General features: G+C 45.5%; 1 protein-coding gene across 4 annotated transcripts in view; it reads right to left on the bottom strand.

The window, feature by feature from the left end:
• WHRN (whirlin) overlaps window positions 1-15,832 on the bottom strand; it is a 109,239-nt gene that overhangs the window by 6,465 nt on the left and 86,942 nt on the right. For 2 of the 4 annotated variants that reach the window (XM_060694445.2, XM_087880016.1), the window contains exons 8-12: window positions 15,123-15,335; window positions 12,386-12,592; window positions 7,209-7,241; window positions 3,184-3,249; window positions 405-984 (exon numbers count right to left, since the gene is read on the bottom strand). In XM_060694445.2, the coding sequence (XP_060550428.2) occupies window positions 405-984; window positions 3,184-3,249; window positions 7,209-7,241; window positions 12,386-12,592; window positions 15,123-15,335 (1,099 nt within the window). The remainder of the gene's footprint in view (window positions 1-404; window positions 985-3,183; window positions 3,250-7,208; window positions 7,242-12,385; window positions 12,593-15,122; window positions 15,336-15,832) is intronic. The other 2 variants (XM_087880018.1, XM_087880017.1) reach the window with 1 other exon arrangement.

Below are 15,832 nucleotides of genomic sequence, written 5' to 3'. Positions count from 1 at the left end.
TCAGCACGACCCTGCAAGGGATCCTCCCGCGCTCCCAGATGGAGGAGGGAGCGGGTCACCCTAAACAGGGCGGCCGGGCGATTATCTGCCGATGCGATAAGAGCGGAAAAATAGTTACATTTTGCCGCTTTTATCGCCACTAGGTAAGTCTTAATATGAGATCTTATCAGTGTTCGGTTGGGTTCGGAGCGACTAGATCTCTAACTGCTCTCTAGGCGTCTTTTCTGGCGCTTCATCTCCCTCAGCTCCTCGGAGAACCAAGGAGGGTAGAAAGGAAGAGTCAGAGAAGGAAGGAAGGAAGAAAAAAAGAGGAAAAATCAGGGAAGGAAGGAAACAAGGAAAGAAGCAAGGAAGACAAGAAGGAAGGAAGGAGATGAGACAAAGAAGGATTTCAAAGTGCTCACCTCTAGCTTGAGGCAATGGCTTGACTTCATTCACATCTGGTTCGCTATTTGGCCGATGAACTTCAACCATGATAAAGTGCTGGGTATTCCCCACTTCAAAACCGCTTTTCTCGCCGGGAGGGAAAGCAGCCGGGTGGGCGGGAAGGGGTAGATGGGTAGGGGAGCTTGGGGCCGTGCCAGCCGCCTCAGGGGAAGGCTGTTTCAACCGGGAGGGCGACTGGATCCGAGGGAAAGGTAGCATGGGGTGCTGGTTGAGCGTCAACAATCGGGCCTCCGTGGGCTTCCTCGAAATGCGAGTCGCCGGAGAGATGGACGCGTAGATGGAGCTGGAGGCCGTGTCCTCCATGGAAGAGCCAGTGGTGGAGTTGGAGGCCAGGCTGTGGGTGTCCTTCTCGGAGAGGCTGGAAGATGGCATGGGGCTTTGAGGAGCCATGAAGAACAGCCCCGACTGGGAAGATTCAGAAGATCCCGAACTGGGTTTGTGTGCTTGGTCTGAAGGATCTGCCCGCGATTGAGAGGACGGAGCAGGAGGGGAGGGCCTAAAAGCTGGAAGTTCTTCATAGAAAGAGGAGACATCGTCCTAAAGAAGGAAGGAATGGAGGGAAGAAGATTCAGACGTGGCCGCAAGAGCAGGAGAGGGCCAGGTTGTTTCAGGCTGAGGGCCATCCTTCCGTTCTGAGGGAGATGTCAGGGGTGGATGTTCTAATGTAAATGAAGCGGGCTCTGATAGATGACCACTGGATAACTTTCTATTCACTCTATTCTAAAAAGCAATGCATCCGGTTGGAAAAAGTACAAACTCAGCCAAAATCCTTTTGGTTCCTCTAGGAGGCCTCTAAGTTGTCAGAAGAAAGGAACATTCTAATGACATACAGCTTAAGGGTTGGTTAGGTCAAGGGGATCCACATGAGTTAAAAGTTGTCTATCGTCAGAAGATGATTTGAGTCTATGCTTCGGTAATCTACAAAAAGAATTATAACTGTTTTGCAAAGAAACTCAGTAATTAGGAAATGTCAATTAAAAATGACAAATGTATATGACCACATGAATTGCTGAGTTAACAGAATCCTTTGTCTAGAAGGGTATAAAACCATTGTACCTAATTTCTGTCTTTGTTCAACGCTTCATGTACAGAGCTTTGAACCTATTGCGCAATATATAAAATTGTCTCTGATTAATCCAAAAGTTGTGTTTGTCTTATTAAATCCACAACAGTTCCAACTGAGGGAAGGACCTTGCCAGGGCTTCAAAAATTATAGCAAGGGGTTCTTTGCTTGGTTGCTGGGTGGGCGTGGCCATGGTGGGCATGGCCTAGTCAGCCTCCTGCACCACAGTGCAGGGGGGGAGGGCATTTTTGCCCTCCCCGGGCTCCAGGGGTTTTTCTCGAGCCTCCGGGAGGACAAAAATAGCCTCCCCAGGCTCCGGAGGCTGGAAACGAACTTCCGGTAGGCCCGTTTTTCACCCTTCCCAAGCCTTCACATGCGCCCTGCACTTACCTGCATCCAAAACAGGCTGTGTGGGGACTCCTGAGAGGGAGGGGCAGCGTGGGCTTGCCCAGCCAAAAATCAGGTGGCCGGCATACGCGCATGCATAGAGAAGGCAACCTAGGGCAACGGCTTGCGTGCCCGCAGAGATGGCTCCGCGTGCCACCAGTGGCACGCGTGCCATAGGTTCGCCATCACGGGTATAAGGAATCCCTAGCACTGATGATGTTCCCCAGTTTGGTAATGAAATGTCTGCAAGAAAACTTCAAGCTCAGAGAGCACCAAGGATCCTGCAGTCCTCCTCCTCTTCCTCTTCCTCCTCCCCTCCACCCCTTCCCTTCCAGCACTGAAGATGTTACCTGGTTAGGTAATCAAATATCTGCAAGAAAATCACCAAACTCAGAGAGCATCGAGGACCCCACAGTCGTCCTCCTCCCCCTCCTCCTCCCCCTTTCCACCCATTACCTCCTAGCACTGATGATGTTACCGAGTTGGGTCATGAAATGTCTGCAAGAAAACCACCAAGGACCTTAGAGCAGTGGTTGTAAAAAAAAATGCTTTTAAAGCCTCTGATGATCCCAGTTGACTTGCCTGATCAGCAGAAGCTTTTTTTTTTTTTTAAGCCTCTGACGATCCTAGCTGACTTGCCTTATCTGGCAGAGGCTTTCTTTCTTTTTCTTTTTTTAAAGCCTCTGATGATCCCAGCTGACTTGCCTGATCGGCAGAGGCTTTTTTTTCCCTTTAAAAACATTTTTTTCATAACCTCTTCGGCCAAAGAGGTTGTAGAAAAAATGCTTTTAAAAATAAATTTAAAAAAAGCCTCTGATGATTGCGCAGCTCAGCTGGGCAATGGGAGGGGGGGCAGGGATTTTTGCTACGAAAATGCCCGCCTCCATCGCTACCGGATCCAGCAATCCGGTCCGAACCGGGAGCATTTCACCCCTGCCTTAGAGGTCCACCACAAGCTACAAATATTATCTTCTATCGGTTAAAGAATCCATGTCCCAGCGGGATACTGGAATTAAACCTGGGACATCCTTGGGAAGTAACTCCGCTGCTTTAAGGAGCTGCAGAGACTCTGGTGACATCAATGGGATGTATCAGAAGGTGATCTGCTCTCTGCCTCCTGCCACCCCCTTACCTCCACTTCTTTTAGCAGAACAAAATGGTACGATGGATGATGGGTCTTCATGCGAAGAAAGAAAGGCAACAATTTCATCGATCAACACCACTCAGAACTATTAAAGCTTGGAGAGCAATCAGCTGGAGAACCCCTTGAGATAATGCTCTCTTACCAGGGAGATGTCAGGTAAGGCATTGATCCTGCTTTGGCTTCCACTCCTACCGCCATCGGAAGAATTCTGGCAAGCAGGGGGGGAAAAAAAACAAGGAATGTGATATTACCAAGGGATCCAACCCCAAACTATTTCATTATGCAAAGCTCTTCTCCATTCAGGATAGTCCAGTCGCTCTTTCTAATAAAAAGTTGGGAGTAACTAACTTTGGAAATTGGACCCTATCTTGTATTTTGGCTGATTATCAGCAGCAAAAGGCACTGGAAATAGACACTGTCATTGGGTTGAATTAAAAGTCCATACCATCCCTCTCAGGGACACGGTGGCTCAGTGGCTAAGACGTTGAGCTTGTCGACCGAAAGGTCGGCAGGTCAGTGTTTCGAATCCCTAGCGCCGCATAACGGGGTGAGCTCCCGTGACTTGTCCCAGCTTCTGCCAACCTAGCAGTTCGAAAGCAGGTAAAAAATGGAAGTAGAAAAATAGGGACCACCTTTGGTGGGAAGGTAACAGCGTTCTGTGCACCCTTGGCATTGAGTCTTCGGACAGTGCTGGCTCTTCGGCTTTGAAACGGAGATGAGCACTGCCCCCTAGAGTCGGGAACGACTAGCACATATGTGCAAGGGGAACCTTTACCTTTACCTTTTACCATCACTCTTGTAAGATTAAATATAGTGATTTTTTTAATAGATTGGGAAGCCTAAGGAACCAGGAAAACTGCATACAAAGGTCACACAAAGCCAAGATGCCACCAGTTATTTATTCATTCTCTCTCTCTCTCTCTCTCTCTCTCTCTCTCTCTCTCTCTCTCTCTCTCTCTCTCTCTCTCTCTCCTACCCATCCATTTATCTATCTACCCAGCTATTTATTATTTATCTATCATTTTTCATTTTTCATTTATCTATGCTCCATTCCTGTATCTATCCATCCATCTATTCCTCTATTCCTCTCTCTCTCTGCCTGCCTGCCTATCTACCTACCTTATCTCTCTCTGTGTGTGTGTCTGTCTTACTAAGGATCTCAATCCACCTTTCTCTTTTTCATCTATCTATTCTCTCTCTCTCTCTGCCTGCTTATCTATCTATCTATCTATCTATCTATCTATCTATCCATCTCTCTCTATATCTCTATCTCTTACTAAGTATCTCAATCCATCCTTCTCTTCTCGATTCTCCTTCTCCCTCTCTCTCTCTCATCACTCTGGCCATTTCATAATGAAGGCAACTGTCAAATCCCTACTCCTCGCCCACCACATCTTTTCTTCTCCCTTCAAAGTCCTTTCTTCTACCTCAAATCTCCTCGCCTGGCTTCTTGCCTAAGTCGCAACCAACTTCTACTTGATGCACAAGGGGGCAGTCGATCACAGGTTTCCCAAAAAAATCCAAGAAACCTCAGGAAGAATTGGCAAAGGAAGGAAGGAACGAAGAAAGAAAGAAAGAAAGAAAGAAAGAGAGGGAGGGAGGGAGAGAGGGAGAGAGGGAGGAAGGAAGGAAGGAAGAGGAAGGGAAAGGAGTTTAGGAAGGAAGGGAGAAAGAAAGAAAAAAGAAAAAGAAAGGAAAGAAAAAAAAGGAGGGAGGGAGGAAGGAAGGAAGAAAGGAAGAAAGAAAGAAGCAAGGAAAGAAAGAAAAGGAGGGATGGCGAGAGGGAGGAAGGGAAAGGGAAAGGAGATTAGGAAGGAAGGAAGGAAGGAAGGAAGGGAGAAAGAAAGAAAGAAAAAAAGAAAGAAAGAAAGAAAGAAAGAAAGAAAGAAAGAAAGAAAGAAAGAGGGAGGGAGGAAGGGAAAGGGAAAGGAGATTAGGAAGGAAGGGAGAAAGAAAGAAAGAAAGAAAGAAAGAAAGAAAGAAAGAAAGAAAGAAAGCGGGAGGGAGGAAGGGGAAGGGAAAGGAGATTAGGAAGGAAGGGAGAAAGAAAGAAAAAGGAGAAAGATAGAAAGATAGAAAGAAAGAAAGAAAAAGAAAAGGAAGGAGGAAGGGAGGAAGGGGGAAAGGAGATTAGGAAGGAAGGAAGGGAGAAAGAAAGAAAGAAAGAAAGAAAGAAAGAAAGAAAGAAAGAAAGAAAGAAAGAAAGAAAAACCACCCTGCCACTTTCCCCCCATTGTGACTGGCTCCGTTTTTAAAGCCAATTTGGGAAGCAACGAACCTCCGTGATCAGCCTGAGCTGTTTTCAATTAGTACAAAGCACAATTAACCCCCCGCTAATAAAACATGACAGCGATTGGAGAAATCCTTAAGAGGAAAGTGACACAGGAGCCAGGCTGGGCTAGCAGGTTTCTGTTTGACAAAACCTGGAGAGCAAGAAGCAAAACGGAAAGGAATATATATATATTTTTTTCCCCCAAGCAATGATCAACCGTCAGCAGCAAAACGGTGCGCCGAATGAAATTCGGTCAAACGGGACCGTTAGCTCAAGGAGAAGCTACCCTGTAAGGAAAAAGAGCCTTGGTAGTACAGGGGTTTAAGGCACCCTGTTATTAAGCTTATTAAGACCAGCTGCCTGCAATTATTGCAGGGTTCAAATCTCGCCAAGGCTCAAGGTCGACTCAGCCTTCCATCCTTTCTAAGGTAGGTAAATTGAGGACCCAGTTTGTGGGGGCAATAAGCTGACTTTGTATAAAAAATATACAAAAGAATGAAGGCTATTGCTTAACGCATTGTAAGCCGCCCTGAGTCTCCGGAGAAGGGCGGCATATAAATCAAATTAAAAAAAAAAAAAAAAAAACACGGCAGGAAAATAAATATTGGCCCTCCAATTGGAAGCAGCCTGCAGGAATCGGTTCCAATTTTATTTCTACCTCTTCCCCCTTTTTTTAAATAAATAAAAAAAAAAAATTCTTGACGTTTCAGATTATTGGACAGATGAGAATGCCTCCGAATGCCATCCGAAGGTGCGTTCCTCCTTAATGAAATTTCGCTGCCTAATTAAACAAAATTAAACATTAAAACAACCCTTAAGTGCTTAAGTGCATTTCAAGGAGAAAGGAAAACCGCGTTCATAAATTGAGGCACAGCTTCCCTGTTTTAAAACACGGCTCTCGTCATCGGAAGCCAACCTCCCAATTTACCAACTTCTTCCATTCGTTATGGATGGATGGATGGATTTTTTTTTTTTTTTAAATTTGATTTATATGCCGCCCTTCTCCGAAGACTCAGGGCGGCTTACAATGTGCTCAGCAATAGCCTTCATCCTTTTGTATATTTTATACAAATATTTTTGTATATTTTATACAAAGTCAGCTTATTGCCCCCACAAACTGGGTCCTCATTTCACCTACCTTAGAAAGGATGGAAGGCTGAGTCAACCTTGAGCCTTGGTGAGATTCGAACCCTGCAGTAATTGCAGGCAGCTGGTCTTAATAAGCTTAATAACAGGGTGCCTTAAACCCCTGTACTACCAAGGCTCTTGGTTGATTATGTACCACAAATTCCATTCTTTTTTTAAAAAACAGTTTATCTATTTTCAGTTGACATACAAACTGGTAGTAAGGTAAGTAGAACACACCAGTGAAATCCAATTTTTCCCCCCTACCGGTTCTGTGGGCGTGGCTTGGTGGGCGTGGCAGGGGAAGGATATTGCAAAATCTCCATTCCCACCCTACTCCAGGGGAAGGATACTACAAAATCTCCATTCCCTCCCTTCCTGGGGGAAGAATCTCCATTCCCACCCCACTCTGGGGCCAGTCAGAGGTGGTATTTGCTGGTTCTCCAAACTACTCAAAATTTCCGCTACGGGTTCTCCCGAACCTGTTAGAACCTGCTGGATTTCACCCCTGGAACACACCCCTGCCCCAAACCCCCATAACTTTAACCTTAGACTGTCTACTGTTGACCTCACTCCATTCCTAAGAGGTCTGTAAGGGGGGCGTGCATAAGCGCACCAGCGTGCCTTCCGTCCTTCTCCTACTGTCCCTATTTATTTGTATCCTTATCCTGTATGCATAATCATGTTTATACTTATATCCGTTATCTTATACGTGTTTGACAAATAATAAATTAATAAAAATAAATAAATAAAACACAGAAATTGCTCACCTCCATCAAATCAATCAGCCACAGGAGCCTCTCCTAGCCACGTGGGTTGAGTTGACGTGGACGCAGCATGCAATGGATGGAAAAGGTAGAGAGGAAGAAATAGATTAGAAGCTATAAAAATGGGGGGGGAAAAAGCAATCTAAGCAAAATCCCAGGGCCGAGCGATATCCTTTCCTTCCTTCTCACGGACCTCATCACCCTTTGATGGAAGGGAATTGACTTTCAAAACGGGTTCTCGAGGGAGACGTTGAGCACTGAAATGTGACAGGTCTGTGTTTATGGGATCGCAAGTTGGCCGAGCTGTCTCTGGAGAAAGCCATTGCTTCCACTGAAGACGAATATATTGCACAGATCAGAAAGAGGGCTGATAAAAATATCTTCAGATCCCTCGCATCCTGGACATAAACTGTTTCAACTCCTCCCCTCGGGATGGCGCTATAGGGCTTTGCACACCAAAACAACCAGACATGGAGGCGGGTTTTTTCCCCTCGTGCCATCGCTCTGCTGAACACCTAATCTTCACAATAGTGTTTTTATGTCTATTTATCCATGTTGTATGGCAATAGTATTGTTATTATCCTTCTTATCATCTTCTTTACTACCTGCTTTTATTGGTATTATTATTATTATTATTATTATTATTCTGTTGTTTTGCATGTATGCTGAGTGCTTCTGTACCGGAGACAAATTCCTTGTGTGTCTAATTAGACTTGGCTGAATAAAACTCTTCTCTTCTCTTCTCTTCTCTTCCCTTCCTTCCTCTCCTCTTCCTTCCTTCTCATCTCCTCCCCTCTGCCCTTCCTTCCTTCCCCTCTCCTCTGCCCTTCCTCCTTCCTTCCTTCCTTCTCTTCCTCCTTCCCTCCTTCCTTCCTTCTCCTTTTCTCTCCTCTCCTCTCCTCTCCCCTGCCCTTCCTTCCTTCTTTCTTCCTTCCTTCTCCTCTGCCCTTCCTTCCTTCCCCTCCTCTCCCTTCCCTCCCTCCTTCCTTCTCCTTTCCTCTCCCATCCTTCTTCTTCTCCTTCCTTCCTTCCTTCCCTCCTTCTTTCCTTCCTTCTCCTTTTCCTTCTTCTCCTCTCCCCTGCCCTTCCTTCCTTCTTCCTTCCTTCTCCTCTGCCCTTCCTTCCTTCCCCTCCTCTCCCCTCCCTCCCTCCTTCCTTCTCCTTTCCTTTCCCATCCTTCTTCTTCTCCTTCCTTCCCTCCTTCTTTCCTTCTTTCTCCTTTCCTCTCCTCTCCTCTGCCCTTCCTTCCTCCCCTCCCCTCTCTTCCTCCTGTCACTAACCACCTTTGACTTAAACAGCCACAGGTTTTCAAACTGTTCGAGCTGGTTTTACACGGCTGGGTTGGCTGTCAACGAAAGAAAAGAGCGATTGAATTTCAGTTTCTTTTAGCAGATCGATCGGGCTGCCCTTTGCCTGCTTGCTTGTTTTGCAAGGTGGAAGCTGCTTGAGCAGAAAGACAGGAGGGAGAATCAAAGGATGCCTCTGCAGAGCAAACTGGAGAGAAAAAGGAACTTCGCCTTCTCCTCACTTTCACCCGAGACCTTTAGACATGATTCCTTCAGAAAAAAACGGTGGGCGGCTCATCCAAGTTGATTCAAAGAAGATTTTTGCCGATGAAAATAGGACATTAACACGGTTCGGGAGGGCCTGCTTCTAACTTGAATAGCCGTCAGCGTAAAAGGAAGACTAATTTAGGAAAGGTAATTGCATCACGACAGCAGACCGGAGACAAAAGCAGAACATCTTTTTAAAAAAAAAACAAAAAAACACCACAATCTGCTTCTTCTCGTGGGTGAATTTTTCCAGGCCGGCATGAGAAAACACAAATGGATATTATAAAAAGTCCTTTGCTTTTGCTTATTAAGAATCTTCCTAGCTGCTTTTGTTACTTGGCAGCCAAAAAAGGAGGAGTTTTTTTAAATATATATATATATTTATGCTTTATTCAAAGGCGTAAGAGTTTGCAAGCGGCAGCTCCCGTCATCAGATGCATTAAAAACCTTTCAATAAAAATTGTTAGCCGGAAAAGATGTTCTCAGCCGTCTCCTGATTTTCTGCTGCCAGAGACTAACACGGATTCCCTCCTGTTATGTGTTGCTTGGTGGCATCACACATTCAGGAGTGTGGTATGTTTGCACCCCTTTTTAATGAGAGGCACTTTATGACTGCATCTTGGAGGAGATAAGGTAAAGGTAAAGGTTCCCCTCGCACATACATGCTAGTCGTACCCGACTCTAGGGGGCGGTGCTCATCTCCGTTTCAAAGCCGAAGAGCCAGCGCTGTCCGAAGACGTCTCCGTGGTCATGTGGCCGGCATGACTCAACGCCAAAGGCGCACGGAACGCTGTTCCCTTCCCACCAAAGGTGGTCCTGATTTTTCTACTTGCATTTTTTATGTGCTTTCGAACTGCTAGGTTGGCAGAAGCTGGGACAAGTCACGGGAGCTCACCCCATTCCGTGGCACTAGGGATTCGAACCGGTGAACTGCCGACTTTTTGATTGACAGGCTCAGTGTCGTAGCCACTGAGCCACCACGTCCCTATTTGGAAGAGATACATAGAATCAAAAGCTAGAAGGGAGCTTGGAGGTCTTCTATCCAACCTCCTGCTCAAGTAGGGGACCCTACACCATCCTGGACAAATGGTTGTCCAATCTCTTCTTAAAAACCTCCAGTGTTGGAGCATTCACAACTTCTGGAGGCAAGTCGTTCCCCTGGTTAATTGTTCTCAGAGTCAGGAAATTTCTCCTTAGTTCTAGGTTGCTTCTCTCCGTGATTAGTTTCCATCCGTTGCTTCTTGTCCTGCCCTCAGGTGCTTTGGAGAATAGTTTGAAACCCCCCCCCCACTTCTTCATGGAAGCACCTTCAACAACATTTTTCTAACATTAAGAGTGGTGAGAATGCAGTACTGCAGGCTAATTCTGCCCACTGCCAGTCGTCCGATCCTGACTGGCTCAAGTTTGACTCGGCCTTCCATCCTTCCGAGGTCGGTAAAATGAGGACCCAGATTGTTGAGGGCCATAGACTGACTCTGTAAACTGCTTAGAGAGGGCCTGTAAAGCACTGTGAAGGGGTATATAAGTCTAAGTGATATTGCTATTGCTTCCTTCCTTCCTTCCCTTCCTTCTTTCTCTCCCTCTCTTTTCTCCTTCCTTCCTTCCTTCCTTCCTTCCTTCCTTCCTTCCTTCCTTCCTTCCTTCCTCCTCCCTCCCTCCGTTGCCATGATGGCTCAGTGGTTAGATTGCAGTATTGCAGGCTAATTCTGCCCACTGCCAGTAGTTCAATCTTGACTGGCTCAAGTTTGACTCGGCCTTCCATCCTTCCGGTTAAAATGGAGACCCAGATTGTTGGAGGGCAAGATGCAGACTCTGTAAACCGCTTAGAGAGGCCCTGTAAAGCACTGTGAAGAGGTATATAAGTCTAAGTGATATTGCTATTGCTTGCTTCCTTGCTTCCTTCCCTTCCTTCTTTCTCTCCCTCTCTTTTCTCCTTCCTTCCTTCCTTCCTTCCTTCCTTCCTTCCTTCCTTCCTTCCTTCTCCCTTCCTCCCTCCCCATGGTCGCACAGTGGTTAGAATGCAATATTGCAGGCTAATTCTGCCAATTGCCAGCAGTTCGATCCTGACTGGCTCAAGGTTGACTCAGCCTTCCATCCTTCCGAGGTCGGTAAAACGAAGACCCCCAGATGGTCGAGGGCCACAGACTGACTCTGTAAACCGCTTAGAGAGGGCCTGTAAAGCACTGTGAAGCGGTATATAAGTCTAAGTGCTATTGCTGTTAAAAAGGACTCCCTTCACAGTTGCCTTGAATACCCAACCTCTTCCCTGTGGCTTTGTAGGAGTTCAGGCATTCAACAACCAGCTTCTTTAAACAGCCTTTCTCTTCCGGAGCCTGCTAATGAGGCTTTGATGAAAGGTGTTTTTATTACCAGCAAATTGATTTCATGGCCCTCAGGGCTGCACGTTTAAATAGGCGATTACGCTAACTTCATTTGGCAGGGAGGGGAGATGGGAGAAGACAAGATACTGGCAGAGGATCCAGGTGTCTTCTTGATTTCCTGGACAGAGTCGATTTTCCCCTTTGTAATTCCTTTTCCCAGTGGCTTTTTACCCGAGGCAGTTCTCAAATTGTGTCTTCTTGGAATCTTGGAATGTGGGAAAGAAGTGATTGGCCAGGGGAAAATAAATGGTACCTTTTCTATGCTGCTTCCGCTCTCTAAAAATCCTTTCCTTGGGGGAGAGGGGAAATATTTATATATAGAATAGAATAACAGAGTTGGAAGGGACCTTGGAGGTCTTCTAGTCCAACCCCCTGCTTAGACAGGAAACACTACACCACTTCAGACAAATGGTTATCCAACCTCTTCTTAAAAACTTCCAGTTTTGGAGCATTCACAACTTCTGCAGGCAAGTTATTCCACTGATTAATTGTTCTCACTGTCAGGAAATTTCTCCTTGGTTCTAAGTTGCTTCTCTCCTTGATGAGTTTCCATCCATTGCTTCTTGTTCTACTCTCAGGTGCTTTGGAGAAAAGCTTGACTGCCTCTTCTTTGGGGCAGCCCCTGAGATATCGGAAGACTGCTATCACGTCTCCCCTAGTCCTTCTTTTCATTAAATTAGACATACATAGCGGGGAAGGAATGATTTTGCAGTATCCTTCCCCTGGAGTGGGGTGGGAATGGGGATTTTGCAGTATCCTTCCCCTAGAGTGGGGTGGGAATGGGGATTTTGCAGTATCCTTCCCCTGGAGTGGGATGGGAATGGGGATTTTGCAGTATCCTTCCCCTGGAGTGGGGAGAGAATGGAGATTTTGCAGTATCCTTCTCCTGGAGTGGGATGGGAATGGAGATTTTGCAGTATCATTCCCCAGGAGTGGGGAGAGAATGGAGATTTTGCAGTATCCTTCCCCTGGAGTGGGATGGGAATGGAGATTTTGCAATATCCTTCCCCCGGGAGTTGGAAAGGAATGGAGATTTTGCAGTATCCTTCCCCTCCCACACCCACCGAGCCACATCACGCCCACCGAGCCACGCCCACAGAACTGGTAGTAAAAAAAAAAAACGGTAGTAAAAAAATTCCACCACTGCACTAAACGAACCGTTGGAAGTCGAGGAATACCTGTATAAAGGGGGGCAGGGACATGGCGGCCAAAATGGGAGAGCCGAGCCTGAGACAACCATACCTACCCGAGCTGAACTGGCTGTGGTGGACGTAAAATGGCTTTCGGTACACGAGGCGGAATCACTGTAGGACGTTGTGGAGTAACCATCTGTTCCTGTCCCGGAGGGCTGCCGGGCCTTCATGAATTCTATTTCCCTCTTCAGAACCAGATGATCAAAGTGGTCCAGGTCTTGTGGAGATATCACCCCTCTGACCTCCGACAGGAGGGAGAACTGCAGAAACAAGACGGGGAATGGGGCGTTGAAAACGGTGCAACATCAAAAAATGGTTGGAACAAATAACAAAAACACAGATTGAAAAAGAGCCAGAAACATTTTTATTAGGGATATTTAACAAATCATACCCTAAGGATATCAAATATCTTACAATTCACATATTAACTGCTGCAAGAATAACCTACGCAAGAAATTGGAAACAAGAAAAAATACCAAGTGAAACAGAAGTAATAGGGAAAATTTTAGAATGCGCTGAAATGGATAGGTTAACCAAAGAATTACAAGACAAAGAAGAATCAGACTATGATAAAATATGGAATAATTGGTATAATTGGTTAAAAATTAGAAATATACAAAAAATATAGGGGATATATTACCGATTGATACATATATATGTAATAAAAATATTATTAGATTACAGAAAGGTGAAGGAATATATTATAAGTAGAATTGTAGAATGTCACTCTGAAAAAATGCTTAAGAAATTATATTCTTTTTGTGTATATGTTACGTATGTCTTTTTTAATATTTATATTCAATAAAAACTATTTATAAAACAAAAAAAAGTAAACGGTGCCTGATGGGAGGACGACATGCGGACACACGTGCATATATCGACCTCAAGGAAGCGAGGGGTCCTTGGTGCTCTCCGAGTTTGGTGGTTTTCTTGCGGACGTTTCGTTACCCAACTAGGTAACCTCATCCGTGCTAGAAGGGAGTGGTGGGTAATAAGAGAAATAAGAGCAAACTCGACTCTCTTCTAGCACGGATGAGGTTACCTAGTTGGGTAATGAAACGTCTGCAAGAAAACTACCAAACTCAGAGAACACATAAGAATGTACAGTCCTTCTCCTCCTCTTCCTCCTCCTTCTCCTCCTCCCCCTCTCTCCACGAGCTCCACTGTCTTCTAGCACTGATGAGGTTACCTAGTTGGGTAATGAAACATCTGTAAGAAAACCACCAAGTTAGAGAGCACCAACGACCCCACAGTCTTCTTCTTCTTCTTCTTCTTCTTCTTCTTCTTCTTCTTCTTCTTCTTCTTCTTCTTCTTCTTCTTCTTCTTCTTCTTCTTCTTCTTCTTCTTCTTCCTCCTCCTCCTCCTCCTCCTCCTCCTCCTCTTCCTCTTCCTCCCAAACCCCACACCCTTCTAGCACTGAAGATGTTCCCTAGTTGGGTAATGAAACGTCTGCAAGAAAACTACTGATCTCAGAGAACACCAAAGAATGCACAGTTGTTGTCTTCTTCCTCCTTTTCTTCTTCTTCCTCCTCCTCCTCCTCCTCCTCTTCCTCCTCCTCCTCCCCTCCTCTCTCCACAAGCTCCACTGTCTTCTACCACTGATGAGGTTACTTATTTGGGTAATGAAATGTCTGAAAGAAAACCACCGATCTCAGAGAACACCAAAGAATGCATAGTTATCTTCCTCCACCTTCCTCCACAAACTCCACTGTCTTCTAGCATGGATGAGGTTACCTAGTTGTGTCTGCAAGAAAACCACCAAGCTCAGAGAGCAGAAAGGACCTGCAGTCCTCCTCCTCCTCCTCCCCTCTTCCTCCTCCTTTCCACAAACTCCACTCCCTACTGGCACTGATGATGAATGCTCAGGATGGGATGCTGGAGTGATATTTTGCATATGGTGACCTTCTGGGTGCATAAATAAACAAGGCGAGATCCATGAAAATTGCATAGCAGTAGGCTCTGTAGACAGAATCAAGGATCCTGCCCATTTCTGATTCCATATCTCAAATTGGGGTGGTGCTACCACTTTGCCCTCTCCTTCCACTTATGGCTGTATGACTATAACTTTGCTGCTTGTATCCTTACGATTTATCTTGATATTGTTTCCTGATTGGTTATTTGTACCCTATGACTGTCATTAAGTGTTTACCTTATGATTCTTGATGAACGTATCTTTTCTTTTATGTACACTGAGAGCGTATGCACCAAATTCCTTGTGTGTCCAATCACACTTGGCCAATAAAAGTTCTATTCTATTCTATTCTATTCTATTCTATTCTATTCTATTCTATTCTATTCTATTCTATTCCATTCCATTCCATTCCATTCCATTCCATTCTCTGGGAAGCAGCCCCTCCTTCCCTCTGTGGAATCCAGACTCCATTCCACCACACTAACCTTGGCATGGGTGTTGAGCAGTTCAAAGAGAGCTGGCAGTTTCTTTATTGCCATTCGCCTACAGACAGAATCTTCTCAGACTAAGAGCGACACATGAAGACACTTCTTGGCAGTTTCTGTATTGCTGTTCGCTACAGACAGAATCTTGCCAGACTAAGAACCAAGAGCGACACATGAAGATATTTCCTGGCGATTTCTGTATTGCTGTTCGCCTACAGAAAGAATCTTGCCAGACTAAAGTAACTATCTTCATAACTGTGAACTGCTAGGGAGGAGCCGTCATAATCCTTTTCCTGCCTACCAGACATCCCAATCTACACTGCCTCTCTGCCCTCCGCGAAGCAGCTCCCTCCTTCTCTCTGTGGAATCCAGACTCCATTCCACCACACTAACCTTGGCATGGGTGTTGAGCAATTCAAAAAGAGCCATGATGAGGGAATCAATCGAGATGTTCTTCTCCTTATATTCATCCAAGTAGTAGCCCATGGTGGTCCTTTCAGGTTCATTCAGGAGGTGGCGTGCGTGCTCCTCCAGCATCACTCGGTTTTGGTTCACCAGGCTACTCAACGTTACTTGAGATCCCGTAAGACCTTTATAAAAAGATGGCTAGGAGGAGAGGAACACAGAGAAGCTTTGGAGAATTAATTAGGATTACACAAACCGTAGCCTATTAATTAATGAACATTCTGCGCAAGCGGCCCTCGTAATAAATACTGACAGAGAAAGGAGGCTGGCTAATAGAAGATGAAGCACACAATTATAAGAAGAGGAATATGGTCAATTTAAGGGATTTATAAGCGCTCGTATTTTCAGAATGACATTCACCAAAGCAATATATTGCAGGGATAACATTATTGTAGGCATTAAGCAGAGGAGCCCTTTTTTAAGACTAAACTATCGGCTTCTTCTAAGGGGACGAGGTGGCTAAGACACTGAGCTTGTCGATTGAAAGGTCGGCAGTTCAGCGGTTCGAATCCCTAGTGCTGCGTAACGGGGTGAGCTCCCGTGACTTGTCCCAGCTTCTGCCAACCTATCAGTTTGAAAGCACGTTAAAAAATGCAAGTAGAAAAATAAGGACCACCTTTGTTGGGAAGGTCAGCAGT

The sequence above is a fragment of the Pantherophis guttatus genome, chromosome 16 (assembly GCF_059756535.1).
Source record: "Pantherophis guttatus breed Tessera chromosome 16, ASM5975653v1, whole genome shotgun sequence".
NCBI lineage: Eukaryota > Metazoa > Chordata > Lepidosauria > Squamata > Colubridae > Pantherophis > Pantherophis guttatus.
This window is presented reverse-complemented; position numbering and strand designations above follow the sequence as displayed.